The sequence below is a fragment of the Penaeus japonicus genome, unplaced genomic scaffold, assembly GCF_977035675.1.
Source record: "Penaeus japonicus unplaced genomic scaffold, GWHDUDI00000001_assembly GWHDUDI00000028, whole genome shotgun sequence".
Classification (NCBI taxonomy): Eukaryota; Metazoa; Arthropoda; class Malacostraca; order Decapoda; family Penaeidae; genus Penaeus; species Penaeus japonicus.
Genome location: NW_028234430.1, coordinates 10,803,599 through 10,823,598, shown reverse-complemented (window position 1 = coordinate 10,823,598; position 20,000 = coordinate 10,803,599). Strand labels below are relative to the sequence as shown.

The 20,000-nt window shown below is 38.5% G+C and overlaps 2 protein-coding genes across 8 annotated transcripts in view; both read right to left on the bottom strand.

Annotated features, from left to right (window-relative positions):
- Herc4 (HECT and RLD domain containing E3 ubiquitin ligase 4) overlaps positions 1-8,229 on the bottom strand; it is a 29,941-nt gene extending 21,712 nt beyond the window's left edge. For 2 of the 7 annotated variants that reach the window (XM_043028978.2, XM_043028983.2), the window contains exons 1-2: positions 5,165-5,236; positions 1,277-1,326 (exon numbers count right to left, since the gene is read on the bottom strand). In XM_043028978.2, the coding sequence (XP_042884912.2) occupies positions 1,277-1,286 (10 nt within the window). In that variant the 5' untranslated portion in view covers positions 1,287-1,326; positions 5,165-5,236. Of the gene's footprint in view, positions 1-1,276; positions 1,327-2,302; positions 2,358-5,129; positions 5,237-8,130 lie in introns of those variants that run through there. The other 5 variants (XM_043028980.2, XM_043028979.2, XM_043028982.2 and 2 more) reach the window with 5 other exon arrangements.
- A 6,436-nt stretch (positions 8,230-14,665) lies between these two features.
- The window catches only part of LOC122261382 (tubulin alpha-3 chain), a 6,223-nt gene continuing 888 nt past the window's right edge, over positions 14,666-20,000 (bottom strand). Inside the window, exon 3 of the mRNA XM_043028977.2 lies at positions 14,666-15,866. Within this exon, the coding sequence (XP_042884911.1) occupies positions 14,740-15,866 (1,127 nt within the window). The 3' untranslated portion in view covers positions 14,666-14,739. The remainder of the gene's footprint in view (positions 15,867-20,000) is intronic.

Here is a 20,000-nt window from a genome sequence, read left to right as displayed (position 1 = left end):
TCTCTAGCAATGCATGGTCAATATAATGCTTCTGGTGGCAAAGAGCCAAGACTAAAGTTAACGTCAAGAGAGCAGAGGCAATGCAAGTGGAGAGATAAAAAGAGGGAAGAGTGAGTGACAAATAGGGGGTGGTAGGATGGGGAGAGAGGAATAAAGTAAGGGAGAGAGGAATAAAGTGGGGGAAAGAGAGAGAGAGGAGGGAGAGAGAGAGGAGGGAGGGAGGGAGGGAGGGAGGGAGGGAGGGAGGGAGGGAGGGAGGGAGGGAGGGAGGGAGAAAGGGAGAAAGGAAGGAAGGAAAGAAGGAAGGAAGGAAGGAAGGAAAGGAGGGAGGGAGGAAAGGGTAAGAGGACAGGAGGGGGGGAGGGGGGGAGGGAGGGAGGGAGGGAGGGAGGGAGGGAGAAAGGGAGAAAGGAAGGAAGGAAAGAAGGAAAGAAGGAAAGAAGGAAGGAAGGAAGGAAGGAAGGAAGGAAGGAAGGAAGGAAGGAAGGAAGGAAGGAAGGAAGGAAGGAAGGAAGGAAGGAAGGAAGGAAGGAAGGGAGGAAGGAAGGAAAGGAAGGAAGAGAGTGGGAGGGAGGGAGGGAGGAAGAGAGAGTGGAAGTTTATCATTATCATCATGATCACAATTTAATATATTTTTCTCATTACTGCAAGCAACTATTTATAAAGCTGTCTGTCGTTGTTGCTGATGTTGCACAGAGGTATACAGGACATTTTTCCTGGTGACTGGGTGTTGTCTGCAAGCACACATCTTCCACCCTCTTTGAACCCCTATACTTCTTTGTGGAGAAATAAGACTGGAGTCCCATACCAACTGAATGTCAATAGTGTAAGAGTATGGAGAAGCAGAGAGTTATATTGCATCTCAAGCTTATTGCTATAACTGAGAGGAAGAAAGCGTAGTTAAGTTGGAATAGAATAAGTAAGGAAAGAAGGAACGTCAAGTAGGTAAGAAATCAATATACAAATGGGCGGATACAAAAGTGAAATAAAACAAATACATTTTGAAAGATGAAAAAGAACAAAACAAACAGATTTCCCCACTGAGGAAACAATGTATATACCACAAACTCTTTTGAATCACCTACGAAGTTAATCATAAACACATGAACTTCTCTGAACCAGATACACATTGAAAAGTATTGAAAATATACCGACCCAAATAAAATTTATCCCACGAGACACCAATACACGAGTTACCCTTACCAATCCATATAAACACATCAATAAGAAGGTAAATCAAAGAAAATAAAAGGAAAATATACAAAATTACACTTACTAGGCCACATTTCCTTTCCATGGATAGGATAGATGCAAGGTTTGTTGTTCCTGAGGATATTGAGAGAAATAATAAAAAAAAGAAACGAACGACAGATAATGCACAGTCATGGCAACAAAAGGTGGGCATGGAATGACATCCTTCACCATGACTATGAGGTTTGGACATTTTGGTTTGATACAGCTGAGGAATAGGCTATGGAATCTGATGAGGTGGTAGTGGTGGTGGTTGTGGCAGCGGCTGTCATCATCATCATCATCATCATCATCATCATCATCATCATCATCATCATCATCATCATCATCATCATCATCATTATCATTATCATTATCATTATCATTATCATTATCATTATCATCATCATCATCATCATCATCATCATCATCATCATCATTATCATCCTCTCCAGCATCATCACCATCATCACCATGAGGAGGAGGAGGAGGAGGAGGAGGAGGAGGAGGAGGAGGAGGAGGAGGAGGAGGAGGAGGAGGAGGAGGAGGAGTCCTATGTCCTATACACTATACAGGGCAAGACTTTAAAACCTAAATAAGGAACTTGTTACATGAAAATATTGCTTCTAGATAATATCTGCCCCTCCTACTTTCCCTCTACTGATAATGCTCAAACAACTCTGACTGTTCTCAGCAACTAAAACCTGTCTGCCTGATATAAATTCTATATCTTGATTAAATAATTTTTAATACTAATGACTAATTGTGAGGTTAAGGAGAGGGGCTATATTGCAATGACCTCTCACACCAATAACAGAAAGGCTAGCCATAGCAGTGCAAACAGAGGCTGAGGTTGAAATAAGTCACCCAGAACATTCTTCTAGAACCTTCCCTGTGTTTCTAGGGATTCAGACTGTGTGGCAACTTCTTAAACAATATCATATTGATTCACCAGACCACAAAATACATACCACCTACCTAAGGTATTAAGCCGACTCTCAGGATATTGTGTAATACAGGGTCTTATCCTCTGGGTATTCAAAGGGAATGTGTGGACCTGTGTGGACTGTACCTGTGATGTGCAGGGGATGGGGAGTAGGGTCACCCATCACAGCCTTCCAGCTTACTGCAGCAATAGTCATGGCTTACTTGATTCTACTTCAGTAAAGAGGGGTGTTGGCTCAAATAAATATGGGCCAATGATGTAGTATGCGCTATGGTGCTTGCACGGGCCCTTCACTCTTTCACTCATTGGCAACATTGGAACCTTGGATGCAATTACAGCACTTTTTTCACATGAAAAAAAATATTGAAATCATATACTTTTTGTTTTCTTTAATTGCACACTTGATATCAGAAATAAAAGTTTACACTGCACTTTAAAAATCAGAAGTAAAGCTTCCCATTGCATTCTTAAACTAAGGAATAATAGATCACGTAATTTAAAATGATATTAGTTAATTTATGGTGTTGAAATGTGTCAGATCTCACACAAAAGCAAAGGAATACTAGTTTTACATGCAGGATCACACAGGAGCTCCCAAAAGGTGGAAATGAAAGAAACTGGTAACCACAAAGATATAAAAAACCTATTGTAATGGTCATAAAGAACACACAGAACAACGCTATTTGCCATAAACAAAACAATATGCATAAAGCAAAGTCTACAACTGACTATTGAATTCTCCCATCCATCCTTTAGGCAATGCCATGGCCTCTACTTTTCACACACTGGCAAAGATCAACAAACTACCACCATGTACATTCTGACAAAACAGGGCTTGTACACCTCCCTCCTCATCAAAAGGAGGAACCAGTCTGAGCTACATTTTGTTAGAATGTACGTGCTGTAAGTATAGGTACTATGGAACCAGAACTAGAATTAATATTAACCCTCTCTGGACGGGTGGTACACTACGGTACCACGCATTCTAGGCCCGTTCGCTGGGTGACGCCATACGGCGTCGTTCATTTAACTGACTTAGGCCTATGCGTTCGAGAGCCCCGGCATTGTAACATGCAAGGCTGGAATGCCCCCGTCGTGAGTGGGTTAAAACTCAAGCTATGACTGTCGCCAAAATACTAGAACTAGATGAGGAACTGGCTCTTGCCTAAACAACTCTACCTGGAATTAAAGTGTTTTTTAGCAACTAAAACCCATAACTAAAATCCATTCCATATTGTGTTTTTATTTTTATCATCATCATTATCAATATTACTCCATTATCATCATTATTATCACTATATCATTATCATTAACATCATCATCATTATCATCATTAATATCATAGGTACTATTATTATTAAAGTTATCATTACTGTTACTCTCACATTAACATCATGATCATGATTATCATCAAGAAATAACTTTAACTTCCCAAATAATATACCCTAATGAATACCCTAAGATTAAAGAAAGAACTAATACTCCATAAAACTACAAGAATAAAGCTTAAATGAAACACTTATGCTTAGGGTAACATCGCAGAGGTTAGGATAAGATAAGGGTATACTGGGTTAGGTTGGGTGTAATGCAATCTTTAATTCAATTTCATCTAACTTAGCTTAAGTTCTGCTTATATTTGGCCAAAATCATTGTTTTGTGAGCTATTCCCTTCAATTTCCTTCATTCTTTCACTGACTTATCTTTAATGGGAAATAAGGTTAAATGTCTTTGGAAAAAATAACTTTCGGAGCCCAGGGATAAATCTATGCTAATTTATGGGGAGCAGTCATAGGGAAATTTATAAAGGTTATTACAGGGTTACAAAGTAAACATAATGAGCTTAAAAAGAAAGAAAAACAAAGGTAGAAAATTCACGTTATATGTAGATGGTGGTTTTAACCCATCCACGACGGGGGCATTCTAGCCTTGAATGTCACAATGCCGGGGCGTTCAAATTATTAGGCCTAAATCAATTGAATGGCTGGCACAATACTGTGCACTGGGCTTTTGAATGAGCGGTACAGTACTGTACCACCCGTCCAGAGAGGGTTAATATTGATAATCTTTGATTGTGTTTTCTGTCACTTTTCGTTTCGACACAAATACCTCTTCTATTTCAGAGGGTCACATACATTCAAGCAAGACAGTGCTTGGACTGGTTCCTCCTTTGACAATAAACTGCCAAGCTGTATTTTACCAGGATATCATGTTGACAGTTTGTCTCACAAATTTCTAGAATACATCCACATCATAAAATGGATTGTAATTGACATCCTTAGTCTCCTAGTGAAATCTACTAACTAAATATAGTAATGTAAGTCAGTAGCCCCCCCCACCCACCCACATGTGTAGGGTTCTAGGGGACACAGCCCACTAATAGCGCCAAAAATACATCATTCCTGAGACCTATTAATACCAAACCATTGCCCTTTTAACTTGTATGCCCTCCCCACCTACTGACCTCTCATATAATCACCATTGAAAATTGACCCAGAATAAAACAACTTTAGATGCACACGACATGACAGGGAATCCATCAGTATCAACTTCAATGGGTTTCATGATGCAAACCTATTCTAGAAAATGCCCCCCGACCATTGCCAAAGTGCAACATACCGAGGGTACAGAAGTGCTTTCAGCAAACCTATTCTAGAAAAGTACCGTGATTTGCTGCTGGTCTTCGCCCTACCTAGTTCTTGGTTTATAGGATATAAACAGTTGTAAATCCTTTGCTTTTCTCAACCTAACTATATTTTGGAACAGCCATGCAAAACATTACGTAAGGCTGTATCATCAAGCAATAATATATACAACTGATAACAACAACAACAAAAAACTCGTCAAAAACCGCTCCTGTCAACCAGTAAAAACGCATGTCACTTTCACCCACTGGCTAAAATCATGCAACCATCATAAAAAATAAAAAATAAAAGCTCTCTCAATGATTCAATACCTTATAACATCCGATAAAAGTGCAGAAATAAGAACCTTATCGAGGTGAAGGAGCGTTACGTCTGTCCTCCACGACTGTTGGAAAGGCAATGTTTACATCGGTACAAGTTCCAACATTATATCATTTCAATTATTCAATCACTCTTCTGTAATATTCCCAACAATAAAAATACCAAAAATACTAAAATACATATCTTACATCAAAATAAATTATTCAAAGCGAAATTTTTTACCATATCATACGAAAAAAGGTAGTTGTATTTTTTTACGTTATCACGACTCCTCCGCCTCGATCGTACTCCGTGCTTTCGGGATAAACCTCGAATGTTCTATTGGTTTAGGATTTTCCATTTACTAAGAAAAAAATAAAAATAACTAGAGATTTTCGCGGCTTTGGAAATGTATTTTAGGCTCTGATGAATCAATATGTATGCCCATGTATTCGAATTCTGTCTTTTTCTAGGGTTTTATTTTATTTTTATTCTGTATTGTAAATCAACATTTAATTATCTACTGGTTTTCATTAAATTTGAACATTGAAATTAGCATCATTTTCATATTATCCTCAGATGCATTTCCTCAGTGTCAGTGGACCTGTTTATTTATTATATTATTTTAATTATGTAATCACTTTTTTTATGAGCAATTTATTTTTAGCTATATTCCCCCCTTCTCTCTCTCTCTCTCTCTCTCTCTCTCTCTCTCTCTCTCTCTCGCTCTCGCTCTCTCGCTCTCTCGCTCTCGCTCTCTCGCTCTCTCGCTCTCTCGCTCTCTCGCTCTCTCGCTCTCTCGCTCTCTCGCTCTCTCGCTCTCTCGCTCTCTCGCTCTCTCGCTCTCTCGCTCTCTCGCTCTCTCGCTCTCTCGCTCTCTCGCTCTCTCGCTCTCTCGCTCTCTCGCTCTCTCGCTCTCTCGCTCTCTCGCTCTCTCGCTCTCTCGCTCTCTCGCTCTCTCGCTCTCTCGCTCTCTCGCTCTCTCGCTCTCTCGCTCTCTCGCTCTCTCTCTCTCTCTCTCTCTCTCTCTCGCTCTCTCTCTCTCTCTCTCTCTCTCTCTCTCTCTCTCTCTCTCTCTCGCTCTCTCTCTCTCTCTCTCTCTCTCTCTCTCTCTCTCTCTCTCTCTCTCTCTCTCTCTCTCTCTCTCTCTCTCTCTCTCTCTCTCTCTCTCTCGCTCTCTCTCTCTCTCGCTCGCTCTCTCTCTCTCTCTCTCTCTCTCTCTCTCTCTCTCTCTCTCTCTCTCTCTCTCTCTCTCTCTCTCTCTCTCTCTCTCTCTCTCTCTCTCTCTCGCTCTCTCTCTCGCTCTCTCTCTCGCTCTCTCTCTCGCTCTCTCTCTAGCTGGATCTCGATCTTTCTCAGCCTCAACCATTTTCTATATCTATCCGTCTATCCATCTCCTCCTTCATTTATTCTTTTTCGCTCTTTCTTGTCCGTAAATTTAGTGTTGCATCTTTGCTTTGGTAGGCTATTGATCTAACCTTATGTGAGATGGTGCCAATATATATTTCACAATTTTCTGTATTCTCAATCTTCTCTCTCTCTCTCTCTCTCTCTCTCTCTCTCTCTCTCTCTCTCTATATATATATATATATATATATATATATATATATATATATATATATATAGAGAGAGAGAGAGAGAGAGAGAGAGAGAGAGAGAAATTCTTTATCTATTTCTAACTATTATTCTATCTTTTATTTCTGTTATTCTGAATTACATTTTTGAATGATTATCTATAATGTAATTTGAAGAGTAGATTATTTTTTCTAGTACATCCCACAGAGAACTCCTCGGTTCGTTACTCCGTTTTTCACCAAAAAATAAATAAATAAATAAATTTACGCTGTGTTCCTTGATGTAATGGCTCGATCAGTCATAGATATCATACTTCTGGATCCAGAAAACTGTTAAATAAGTTAGTGGTTAATTTTTAAATAAAATTACTAGCGAAAAAATCAGGGAATGTAAAGCTTATCGTAGATTGGAACAAATTGATTAAATTTATACCTCAGGACTGAGTACTTAGTCCTACGCTATTGTTGTAAATGAGATGTATTAATGGAGATTAATGATGGAGAACATGCAAAAAAAAGTTTTAATTAGATTAGATATATGTTAGTATGTTAAAAAAAATCACCGTAAGAAAAGACTTTGGGAGAAACAGACACTGCAATCTATGTGGATAGAAATCTCATCTTGCAGTACTTAAAGCCTCTGAGATGATTAAAATTCATACACCTTTTTGAGTTTAAAAAAGTAATACAGAAAAGGCAATCCGGATTCAAACTTTTTCCTACAAAACATATGAAGGTGATGATAATAACATAGCCGCAAAAAATAATAACGATAACAACATCAATAATGATAAAAGTAACTTATAAAAATATCCCAACGAAATCAATCGATGAATAAGGTCCATCATAGGCTAAAAAAAAAAAAAAAAAAAGACATTTGGAAACGAGTGCTTAGCTGATGACTCAACTGCCTACGATAGCGCGGGAGGGGGGGGGGGTGCAGGACTGGGATAAACAATATTGATTAGCCATACTCCTGCTATACGTATGTAAATCATGTAGTTTTTGTTATTTTGTGTATTTACAAGATGTCTTTTGAGTTATTCGGTAAGAGGTTGTAAATTATTTTGCGTTTATCAGCCAATTTCGCATATTTCATTTACCATATACTCTCTGAGGATTCATTTGCAAGGACCTTATGCAACAATTACTCTGTGGGGTGAGATTTCACTGGGTGGAAAGGGGGGGGAGGGTGAACTGATATTGGTAGAATATAACTAACATTTTCTGGTAGACAAACATACTTATTCGATTTTCTAATATTCTATCATTATAAATTCCTTTACTTCTCACGCTATCTAATTTTCTAAAAAAAAAAAAAAAAAAAAGGGACATTATCGGACAAATTCACAAAGACCTAAAAAAAAAAACACACACACACACACACACACACACGACTATTGTCAGTGCACATGTGTAAAATATCCTTACAACTCACAAGATCAGACTGTAATGTAGTAACAGCTTTCATAAGACACATCTATTGGTTAACCTTGTAACGCAAACACCGTAGAACAGACTGTAGCAAAAGATAAACTCGGGTCTCCTGGCCAAGCTATCAATTAATTATCAGCTGCAAATTGGCAGATATTCATTAACGCGATTGGCTATACGTTATCTTATCATTATCATGCTATGTGATAATCATTCTTTACACCTTCATTAAAATGAGGTCTAGCAATGATTTCGTTGAAATGTTGTTGCTTTTATCTTCCTTATCATCCTTGTTCTCATGATCATCGTCATATAATCACTGTTGTTGTTCGTGTCATTAATGTTAATATTGTTGTTGTCATTACAAATATTATTCTAATCACCGTTGTGTTGTCATTGGTATTTCCAGATTTTTACAAACGTTTTGCAATGATGGTTTAACTAGATTTTAAAACATGGTCTCTAATAAACAAATGGATAAGAAGTCCACTCTTGTACTTATTGAACAGACACATAATAAAGGTATTTCATGAAGTTAAACAAGTAAGTGTTCCTCTTGTACAAAAACAACGTAAAGAAAAAAAAATAACACACGAATATGGCCATAACCGCATGTTTTCCAGTTTTTCTCTTCGTTGTTTTGTTTACAATTCGTTCAGCATTAACATGTGTTCTCCTTAATACGATAAGTCATAGGAGTGAACTCGAACTTTCTTTATGTGGAGGGTGGGCCATTTTTATCCCCCAAAGAACCCCAGAACTTCTTCACAAATACCTGTCCATAAATCAGGCTTTCAGAAAACCGAGCCCAAAATCAGAGCTGGAATATGCAAAGATGCGACACTGCCAAGTAGTCCGGGCAAATTAGATGAAAAAGGTCGAATGAGGGAAAAATCAATATAGATTTTCATATTTGGTAGAAAGGCGCCTTAAGGGTCATTTCTCTCCAAAACGCTGCATCGCACGGATAAAAGATATAGGGACTATAATACACGTTTGACCGTATACAAAAAGAAAAAAGGTCACATATACGCGAATACATTCTTGCGAAAAAATACGTGTAAATGAAGTTAGGGTTTATTTTTTGAAGGATACATTTTATTACTGATGTATATGTTCGTTCCATTCCGAGAGTATCCCCTGCAGTCCTCATCTACGCCTATATTTTCTACTACAGTTAGCATAATCAATCCTTCATATTGCATTTTATCATGTAAATACACACATACTCACACACACTCATATATACAGAATCAAATGTAAAAAGCAAACCAGGGATACCGAATGAATAATTTATATTCACTTTACAATGTTATCTATATTACCTATTTATCCATACGAAGCACCGTTTTGGAGAAACAGCGGTAGATATGGAAAAAAATAAATATTATATATGGTTATTCCCCCAAAGGAGGATGTTGTGCTCATCAGAAGAAGGGAAATTCTTTGATTTGTGACTTCAGAGGGGTTTTTCTCCTAAAAACGCTAATCTGCCAGGACTGAAGAAAAAAAAAGAGCTTGAGGCGAGTGGAGTGAAATTCTCCACATTTCTCTCTGAATTTGGTAAATAATAGACCAATAAACAAATTAGTGCATATAATGAACAGCCCTGTGGGTGAACATGAACGCAACAAGAAAAATACTGGGTGCATATCCGGGAAGCAGCAAGCTTGAGAAAACGTTTTCTGTTCAATTGTACATCCACATTTCAAAAAAACAAAAATATTATTTTGAAAAAATACTTCTTTTTTAACCCGTCATATCCTAAAGCCTCTATCTTGAACATTGTTCGCGAGCATAACATCCTATTGGGTTTCCTGCCGATAAGAACACAATGTAATGTAATGTAGATAGTCATTTTTTAATTTATATATGAGTGGTTGTGATGCGGATGCGTTTCATAACGGAAAAGATTGTTGACGATGGGAAGATAATACGATTTGTGTGTGTGCATGTGTGCTTTTGCATACATCTATATGTGCAATATGAATGTGTATATATTTATATGTCTGTGTATATACATACATACATACATTATATATATATATATATATATATATATATATATATATATATATACATATATACATATATACATATATACATATATATATACACATATATACATATATATACATATATATACATATATATGCATATAAGTGGATATATATGCATATATATATGCATATATATATGCATATATATATGCATATATATGCATATATATATATATATATATAAATATATACATATATATACATATATATATATATATATATATATTATATATATATATTATATATGCATATATATAAATGCATATATATATATATATATATATATATATATATATATATATATATATATGCATATATATAAATGCATATAATATATATATATATATATATATATATATATATATATATATATATATATATATATATATATAATGCATATATATACATATATATACATATATATACATATATATACATATATATACATATATATATACATATAAATATATACATATATATATATGGGCCCGGTGGTAACCTATCCCTGCTACATTTGCAGACATTTCCACCTACACCTGACTAACACCTTGATGTCCACATCGACGTGAACTTCCCGTCATACGTGCAGTGATCGTTCGTGCAACACCTTGATTCCCACATACGGGATCCCATACGAGCAGTATCGTGCCCACCATAGAATCTGCTATGCCCTTCAGTGACCTATCATTGAGGTCACATGACGAGAGATATCGCGTGCAAGAGTCTCTGTGTATTTCTGTTTTTCAATCTGCATCGTTCATTCGCAGGTAGTTGGTATACTAAACGACATGAACTTCTATGGTTCAATGAGAAAACTTCATGGATATGATTAGCAACCATGAACTGTCAGGCAGTTGGAAAGAGGAAAGGGAAAGAGAAGCAAAGGGAGGAGGATAAGGAGACGGGTAGGGAGAGAGTAGGAGAAAGAGAGGGAGAGGGAGAGGGAGAGGGAGAGGGAGAGGGAGAGGGAGAGGGAGAGGGAGAGGGAGAGGGAGAGGGAGAGGGAGAGGGAGAGGGAGAGGGAGAGGGAGGGGGAGGGGGAGGAGTAGATGTAAATAAAACCAATCATTAAACAGAAAAATATATTCGTTTAGCGACTCTTTCATGAAAATATCAGAAAAAATACAATTTGGAAACTAATATGACTAATAGCCCAAACCTTTGATTAATGAGGGAGATTTGCAATATTTATTTATTTAATCTTTACAAACTGATAATTCTAAATCACAGCCAACAATGACCTTTTTTTAGGAACTGAATGTTGCTGCAATATTACCCAAGTGAAGGTGATACTAAATCCTAAACAAAACACCTCTGTCACCCAGTGAGTATTTGCAACTTCTAAATCCCTCTTAACTTTGTTGCACAAGATTTTCATTTGACTTGTGTGAAGTATCACACTTATTAAGGAATTCATTAATAGCTAGAGTATTTCCTTTTTTTTCATAATCTTTATCCAATCATTATGAACCACAGTGCACCACCAAGAACATCAGAATCCACAAATCTAACTTTATAATTTCTGATCTTGCCCTCAATCCTAATATCAAGTTCACTATATGACCTACTATGCAGATATTTAATTAACATTTTCAACATTCACAACCTCAATATCACCATTATCTGCAATGTATACAGACTTCAACACCCTCTTCTGGCTTGCTAAGGTGACTTTTTTTCAACACTAATTGGAAATCCGGATGGATATGAAGCCACATTATTTCTCTCAATTTATTAACATTCCTAAAGTATTCCTCTATTCTTAGCTTGTGTAGCCTCTGAAGCGTAGAAATTACCCCGTGACCTTTAAGAAGCATTAGCATTAGCCGTAACTTTGGCTTTTTTTTTTTTTTTTTTTTCCAAGGTCACATTTCATTGCAGGTTCGATAACAGCTGTTAAGTGAAGCTCTTTAGATATAGACAAGATATTTCTGACAAATAAATTACTATTTCGTGATCTTTGTAATGATTCCGTCTGTGCATTTATTTATTTATCTATTTTTTATTGAGGGTGTAGTTTAGTGGTAGTTCGTACGTTGATCCTTTAGTCTCTCCACAGAACTAAATGTATTTATTAACTTATCATATAGGGAAGTTTTTGATAGTTCGAATGTCTTAATACAAGTATCGAGTAATACTCGAAATGACTTATCTACAGTGGTAGTGTAAAGTTGAAATATTTACGGAATGAAAGTTCAGATTTATAGATTCTAGATTTTACAAGTAGGGTAAAAAACAATACACTCAATCTTAATGAATATCTATCAAGTAATAAACTGTATCACTAACTTTGATTTTCCTTTTCCAATCCTGTAATCTTATATGAACTTAAAAAATACTTGTGGAAAGAAAAACATGCATGTTTATCCCTTACTTGAAAGAAAATACGAACATCGCGTATTCTTAATCCCGATGAAGTAATGCGTATTTAGAATATATTTTGATGAAATATGTACAACATAACACCTATTCCTTGCAGCTCCTAATCCAAGCTTTTCTCCTATACCAAACTTAAGTGCAACAGAATAAGCTTTAAATGAATCCAACATGTATAATCTGACATTACTTTATGATAATCAATGTGGAAAGTTAAAGCGCTTGCCTTCGCGTTCGACCGAATTGGTAAGCTCCAGAATTTTTTTTATAGAAAACGGTGCGTGTAATAGGTGTAACTTTAACATTCTGCTGTATTTGCTGACTATTCTATTGTAAAAGCCAGCCAGCTTAGCGATCCTCTATACTGGGCTCCATTTCGCCGCTATCTTCCTGTATCCCGTCGACCATTTCCATCTAACTCTTATGCAGACGAGCAAACTTCAGTGAGAAAATAGTAATAAGTAGGGCTGTGACATTATGCTTTTGGCATAAAGCATATTCTTTTAGCATATTTCATTTTAAAGAATATGCTTTTCATAGGCCATTTTAAAAGAATATGCTTTTTATAAAAAAAATATGTTTTTTATGTAAACTATTCTTTTTACTAAAAATCTATGCTTTTATACGCCAGATGAGTAAATTCAGTGTTTTGTTCACAAAATCATTCAAGGATGCGGCTATAATAGAAATATAGAATACCACTACTACACTATTTTATTTACGCCTTAAAACTGCATGATAAAACGAGGGAAGAGGGAAGATAAACGAGGAGGGGGAGGAAGGGAGGGAAATATGGAGAGGGGGTAGGAAGAGGAGGAGGGTACGAACAAGGGGATTAACTATGTGGTTGGAGCTTGATTACGTCACAGGTATTATGTCACCAATTTATGTTCGTTTCTTTGGGAGAGACGTTTAACTTTCTCCTTTTTATAGGGAGAAGTGGCATTATTATGTACTGTTGATGATTCACAACACATTGGGATATTACGGGAGGGTGTGAAATACCCTGTGGCAAAGTTTCATAATGATATGAGAGTTTGTTGCAGTTATTTCAGAAAAAGCATATTTTAAAGCATAAAAAGCATATTTTAAAGCATAAAAAGCATTTTTTAAAAAGCATAAAAAGCATTTCTGTAAAAGCATAATGTCACAGCCCTAGTAATAAGTAATAACCGACTAATTGTTTTGGTCTCATTTTGTACCCAATTTGTTTCACTTCATCTGGGTATAACGGGAAAAAACTTGATTTAAACAGATTGAATATAATCGTTTATTCTATATGCGGGCTCTCATCTCTTATAAGGGGTCCAGTCCAAGGTAGGAAGAGATAGTTTGGGTCGAATCTTCCATAGGCCCTGTTCAGAAGGGCGAGTTTTGCTTGATGTGACGTCAGAAAAAGAGGAAACCGCGAGCAAAGATCGCCTGTGATTCACCCCGCCCCCACCCTTCCCGTAAACCCATTCTATTTCCTAGATAAATGTTAGCTTTATTTGTAACACTTCTCATTTGACATTAATAATGTGAATGGAAAGGGTTACAAATAAGGTTAACATTTAGCATATGTGACATTATATGCAATATTGCGCCAAGCCCACCACGTATATGTTGCTTAATCATTATTGTATTGTATACCCAATTATCTTGTTTCTTCTGAACGGAAACTGGGGAAACTCAACTTATGTATTACAGACATTAACGATCCTAGAGTAACCGAAAACTATTACCACGGCTTTGATACTTTTAGAGATTTGCCACATCGATTCATGTTGTTGCATTTCTAAACCCTTCATACTAGTTTAATTTGTAAGTTTATAATTGCGTCCACATCGAGTCCTTGTTACTTGTATTTCTATTTAAAAAGTACTCGTATTTACTCTGCTCAGATTGTTAACTTCTTGCGAATTCGTGTCAAATATGCAGTAACACCTCATCTTTGCTGGTTATATATTAAGTATATTGCACGATTTATAGATCGTAGTAAGAACTTCCACCTTTATTTCAACGATAAATAGATTTGAATAAGTTTATGCTGGAGAAAACTCCTTTATGCTTCGGTGTATGTATGAAGTAGGGTAACGGTTTCGTTGGCAACAAAACATCCACTAAAATAACCATTCACTTTATTTTACGAAAGCCACATTCACACAGTTAGAAAGCGTATAATTAATGTGCAGAACTCAATACTCCTCCCCGTCGTCCTCCGCTGCATCAGCCGAGTCGACGCCCACCTCCTCGTAGTCCTTCTCGAGCGCCGCCAGGTCCTCGCGCGCCTCCGTGAACTCGCCCTCCTCCATGCCCTCGCCCACGTACCAGTGCACGAAGGCGCGCTTGGCGTACATGAGGTCGAACTTGTGGTCGAGGCGCGCCCAGGCCTCGGCGATGGCGGTGGTGTTGGAGAGCATGCACACGGCGCGGGACACCTTGGCCAGGTCTCCGCCGGGAACGATGGTCGGAGGCTGGTAATTGATGCCGACTTTGAAGCCCGTGGGGCACCAGTCCACGAACTGGATGGTGCGCTTCGTCTTGATGCCTGCGATGGCGGCGTTCACGTCCTTGGGCACGACGTCCCCGCGGTAGAGCAAGCAGCACGCCATGTACTTGCCGTGACGAGGGTCGCACTTCACCATTTGGTTCGCGGGCTCGAAGCAGGCATTGGTGATCTCCGAGACCGAGAGCTGCTCGTGGTAGACCTTCTCCGCCGAGATAACGGGCGCGTAGGTGACCAGAGGGAAATGAATCCTGGGATACGGCACCAAGTTGGTCTGGAACTCCGTCAGGTCGACATTCAGAGCGCCATCAAATCTAAGAGACGCAGTGATGGACGAAACAATCTGGCCAATGAGTCGATTCAGATTATTATAGGAGGGACGTCCTATGTCGAGGTTCCTGCGGCAGATATCGTAGATGGCCTCGTTGTCCACCATGAAGGCGCAGTCGGAATGCTCCAAGGTAGTGTGGGTCGTCAGGATCGAGTTGTAGGGCTCCACGACGGCGGTGGCGACCTGCGGGGCGGGATAGATGGCGAACTCCAGCTTGCTCTTCTTGCCATAGTCCACCGACAACCTCTCCATCAACAGAGACGTGAAGCCAGACCCAGTGCCGCCGCCGAACGAGTGGAAGATCAGGAAACCCTGGAGACCCGTGCAGTTGTCGGACAGCTTCCTGATGCGGTCAAGGACAACATCGACTATTTCTTTGCCAATAGTATAGTGGCCCCGGGCATAGTTGTTGGCAGCATCTTCCTTTCCAGTGATCAGCTGTTCTGGGTGGAACAGCTGGCGGTAACATCCTGTCCTTATCTCACCTGAAAAACAAAGGCTTTATCAAAAACAACAAAGGGTATAAATCACTTAAAGCAAATTAAGGATGCAATTATTGTAGTGTGGTCGCGAGCTAATGGAACATAAGCCCACACACCTTTGGGTCACTTCTACCCGAAGAGTTAGAAGGGGTGGGGATGAGAGGAAGGGAGAGATTTTTAATTATTCGATTTTAAAATTGGGGCATCATGAATCATGACGTCTATTTAATAGAAGTTTTTCATATAACTAATTTTAAGTAAGAAATATGCATGGAATGCATTCGAGTCAATGTTGCAGAAACAAGGTGTGTTACGTAATATGCTGCTTATAGATATAGAATAGGACGCTGGGATATGGAGGAAAGTGGGGGGAGCTCCGCCATTGAAAATTAAGTTAAAGTAATGAATAACTTTTTATGAATATGATCCTAATAATTTGAAAAAAAACTTTGTAAAATAAAGGTTCACTGAGCATGCACACATGTTACCAACGTGAGGAAATAAAGGTAATGTAGCATAAAGCCATTCTGTGCTTATAAAACTATTAGATAGTTTATTAACAATCAGTGCCCCAGGCATAAAAAAATGGTTTTGTGAATGCTTATGAAACCTACAGTAGCTTTACTATAGGGCGTGCGCGCGTTTGCTTACATAAACAGTGTCAGTTTCTCGGACAGAAAACAAAATTTGACAAGGTAATTGATGGTAGAAACACACCTTAACCAATGTTGTGGTTTGGCAATTGACACTGTTAGGGATATATTGACAGCATTATTTTCACATTTCTAGAATATTGGCGTGAAGCCTAGATGATAAATTTTAATGTTTTATAGGGGTTTGTATTACATACTTGCAGTACTGGAAACTTATATTCAGGTCAGCTGAAACCTTTTAGTTATTCAGTAATAATATCCATAAATAAAATTAGAAAACAGGACTGGGAAATTATAAATAAACTTTGGGCAGAGAAAACACGTCTAAAACAATTTCGCAAGATACATAACATCTGAAATTTAGGTTTTATTCACAGCACTGAATATTTTCGAAAATTTAAAATGATTCTACGTCACTGCGTAACCCATCAAACGCCATGAGGTTCTGTGTTGACCAGCTGGATACCAAGCCAGGACCGAACGATGGGTGAAATCTTAAAAGCAAACATGAGCTTTGGGGAGATAGAGCCAAGCCTGAACTCGTGAGGCGCCACAGGGACTAATGCAGAGGAGTCTTCAGGCTGTGGACGACAGAGGTGGATGGACAGGATATTGCTCGCGATCAGTGCAAACCTAATGAATTTTGTTGGTTTAGTGCAGTCTACCAATTCCATTCTCCTTCATCAACAGTTATCTATATAGCGTTACTGTAACACGAAACGTGCAATGCACACATTCCTGAAACATGATTGAAAATGTCCTTTATTTAATTTCGTTGCACTTTCTGATTCGTTTGACAACGTGCGCTCAGGTTGTGATAGAGTGAATGAAGGCCTGGATCAATAAGGCAATAAATGACGATTGTTGAAAGACGAAAGGCTCGTGTGTGAAAATGATGTTTCCAATGTTAAAAGAAGCCCATGTATCCTACACGTTTTGTTACGGCCCTGAACAAAACGCCCTACTATTCCACAATTTAAGTCATTATCAACAGGAAAACCTATTAAAGGACATACAAAATCAGTAAAAGTTTGTTCCATTGACTCCAATCTTATTGTAAATTCAAGATTGAGTTAAATGAAGAAACTTTGATAAACCTCATGATTAATACAACTCTCAATATTAAATCTATCTTGTACCGTCTAATAACCACCTCCCACCCTCATGGCCTTCTCCGTCCCTCCCCCTATTGACTTGTCGGGTAGAAGGGGCCCAAAGGTATATGAGCTCGTCTCTTCCATTAGCTCGTGACTATACAAGAAAGATGAAAGGTATTTTGAGGGTCAGATGCATAGGAACCAAAGAGACCATGTCGATGGGCTACCATACCCAGTGTTACAAGTTGCAGAGAGAACAGTAGTGGGACTATGCGAAAAAAAAGGAAAAACAAGACTGGACCTGAGTGATCCTGGGATGAGTGGAAGTGGATTTGTTGCGAAATATAAGGGGAGGTACCAGACGAGTGGAGGGAGCGTTGATAACTATCTTCAAAGAGACGCACAATAGTGACCATCGTTGAATTAAAAGGATGCAGGATTAGTCATATCGAGAACTTAGAGAAACATGGTCTTTACAGATCTAGAGGGTCGATGATCGGGTACTTAAGACAGGAAATGTGGAGATGTTTGAGGGAAGGTGCCGAGTAAATATGCATGACTGATAAAGGAAATGCACAGGAAGTTCAAGACGCCAGTAAGGAGTGGAGCTGGCATGTCATGCTGCTTTGAAGTGGAGGTAGGGCTGCAAAACGGTTCTGTACCGAGTCCCTTCCTCTTCAACATTGCATTCAACGTGGTAAAGTTTACAAGAGGGGACACCGTGGGATATGATATATACCGATGTGATAGAACACGGGATAAGAATGTGGATATCAGCACTCATAATAGAGGGATGAATAATACAAGAGTATCTACATCGAGCAAGAGCAAAGTAAACGTGAAAGCATTGGGTTGCATGGAGAGGAGTTGAATAGAGTAGACAGATACCGGCTGACGGTATAAAAGGAAATAACGGAAGCTGGGGAGATGTAATGAGAGTTGACAAGAAAATGTCCGAGAATTGAAAAGGGGAAGCATAACCCGTGAAGTAAATGGGAAGAGAATGAAAGTAGCCGAAATTGAGCGATGAATGTGTGGTGTGACAAAGTGAGTCAGAATCGGCAATGCAAGGCTTAAAGGAACAGTGAAAGTGATGGTTTCAAGACAAAGGCTGAGATAGTAATGGCACGTCAGGAAGAGTATCTGAGCTGACAAGGAAAGAGCACTTGGGTAAGGAAGTCCAATGAGGGAGGTGAAGACCCGAGGCAAGATGTTAAGACTTCAGATTATACGAGAAACAACGGTCTGGATATCAAAATGGCGGACGATTAAAGTATGTGTAAGGAGCTTCAGAAATGCGACCCCGCCATAAATCAGGCCATTAAAGCTGGTGAAGAAATTATCAAATTTCAATAACGTGCAAAAGCATACTTGCATTAACGTTCCGTAAATTTAGCTTATTCGGTGAACTTCAATTTCCTACACCCATCAAATCAAGCAATTTAATGTTTTTTCTGCCGTTCTTCCTGATGTGCAGAACGCGAATATGCATTTTTTTCCATCGCAAACGACTGGTTCTGGAATTGTTAAAGTACCGATAGTAGGGGAGGCCAGGAAGTATATCAGGGAAATTATGGGGTAAAACAGGCTTATCTGTTGTATAAAAAAAAAAGTTTAAAATCGGCCGTGTCCACCATTAATCAACTTTATAAGATCCAAGAGCACTCTTTTCAGTAAACCCTGTGGTAGTCTACTACAAGCCACCTAAATCCCCTCGGTCTTTATATAATGCGTTCTACCCATGAAACGCACCTATGCCTCTAGCAAGGGTGCTCTGTCCCTTGGACCCCGTGGTCTTTATATATTGCGTCCTAAACTATAACCAACCTTTCCCCCTAGCCAGGGGATTCTGCCCCCTGGACCCCCAACTGAGAGGACCTTGCAAACTAATGGATAGGTAATAGGTTTGTTTCAGCATGTTATTTGTCAAAAAACTTTTATAGAAAGGGCTATGTTGCACCTTTCTTCGGGTCCGACGATTTCGTCCGAGTTGCTTTAATAAAAAATGCACATTTTCAACACCCGAGGAAACTGATGGGCTCGGATGAGACACCGAGACGAATACTAATGTCCTTTTCCCTATTTTTCCGCATCTATTGAAGTATGCCCACCAATCTAAATCATTAAAAACGCCCCTCATCCGGCGATAGTTGCGGAATAACGGTCGAGCTGTCGAGCTATTAAATCGCCCTGTAGTGAATATGCACATCCAGTTTAATATAAATACAAAAAAGTTAGGTTTAATTACTTTAAATAAAATGTATAATTGCAACAGGAAAGAACTAGTATTAATAGTTTTTACAACAGAATATTACATTCCTGGCGCATCAAACCTGCTGAATAACTTCCTGAGGAAGTTATTCGAATTTTCGTTCTGTCGACTACAT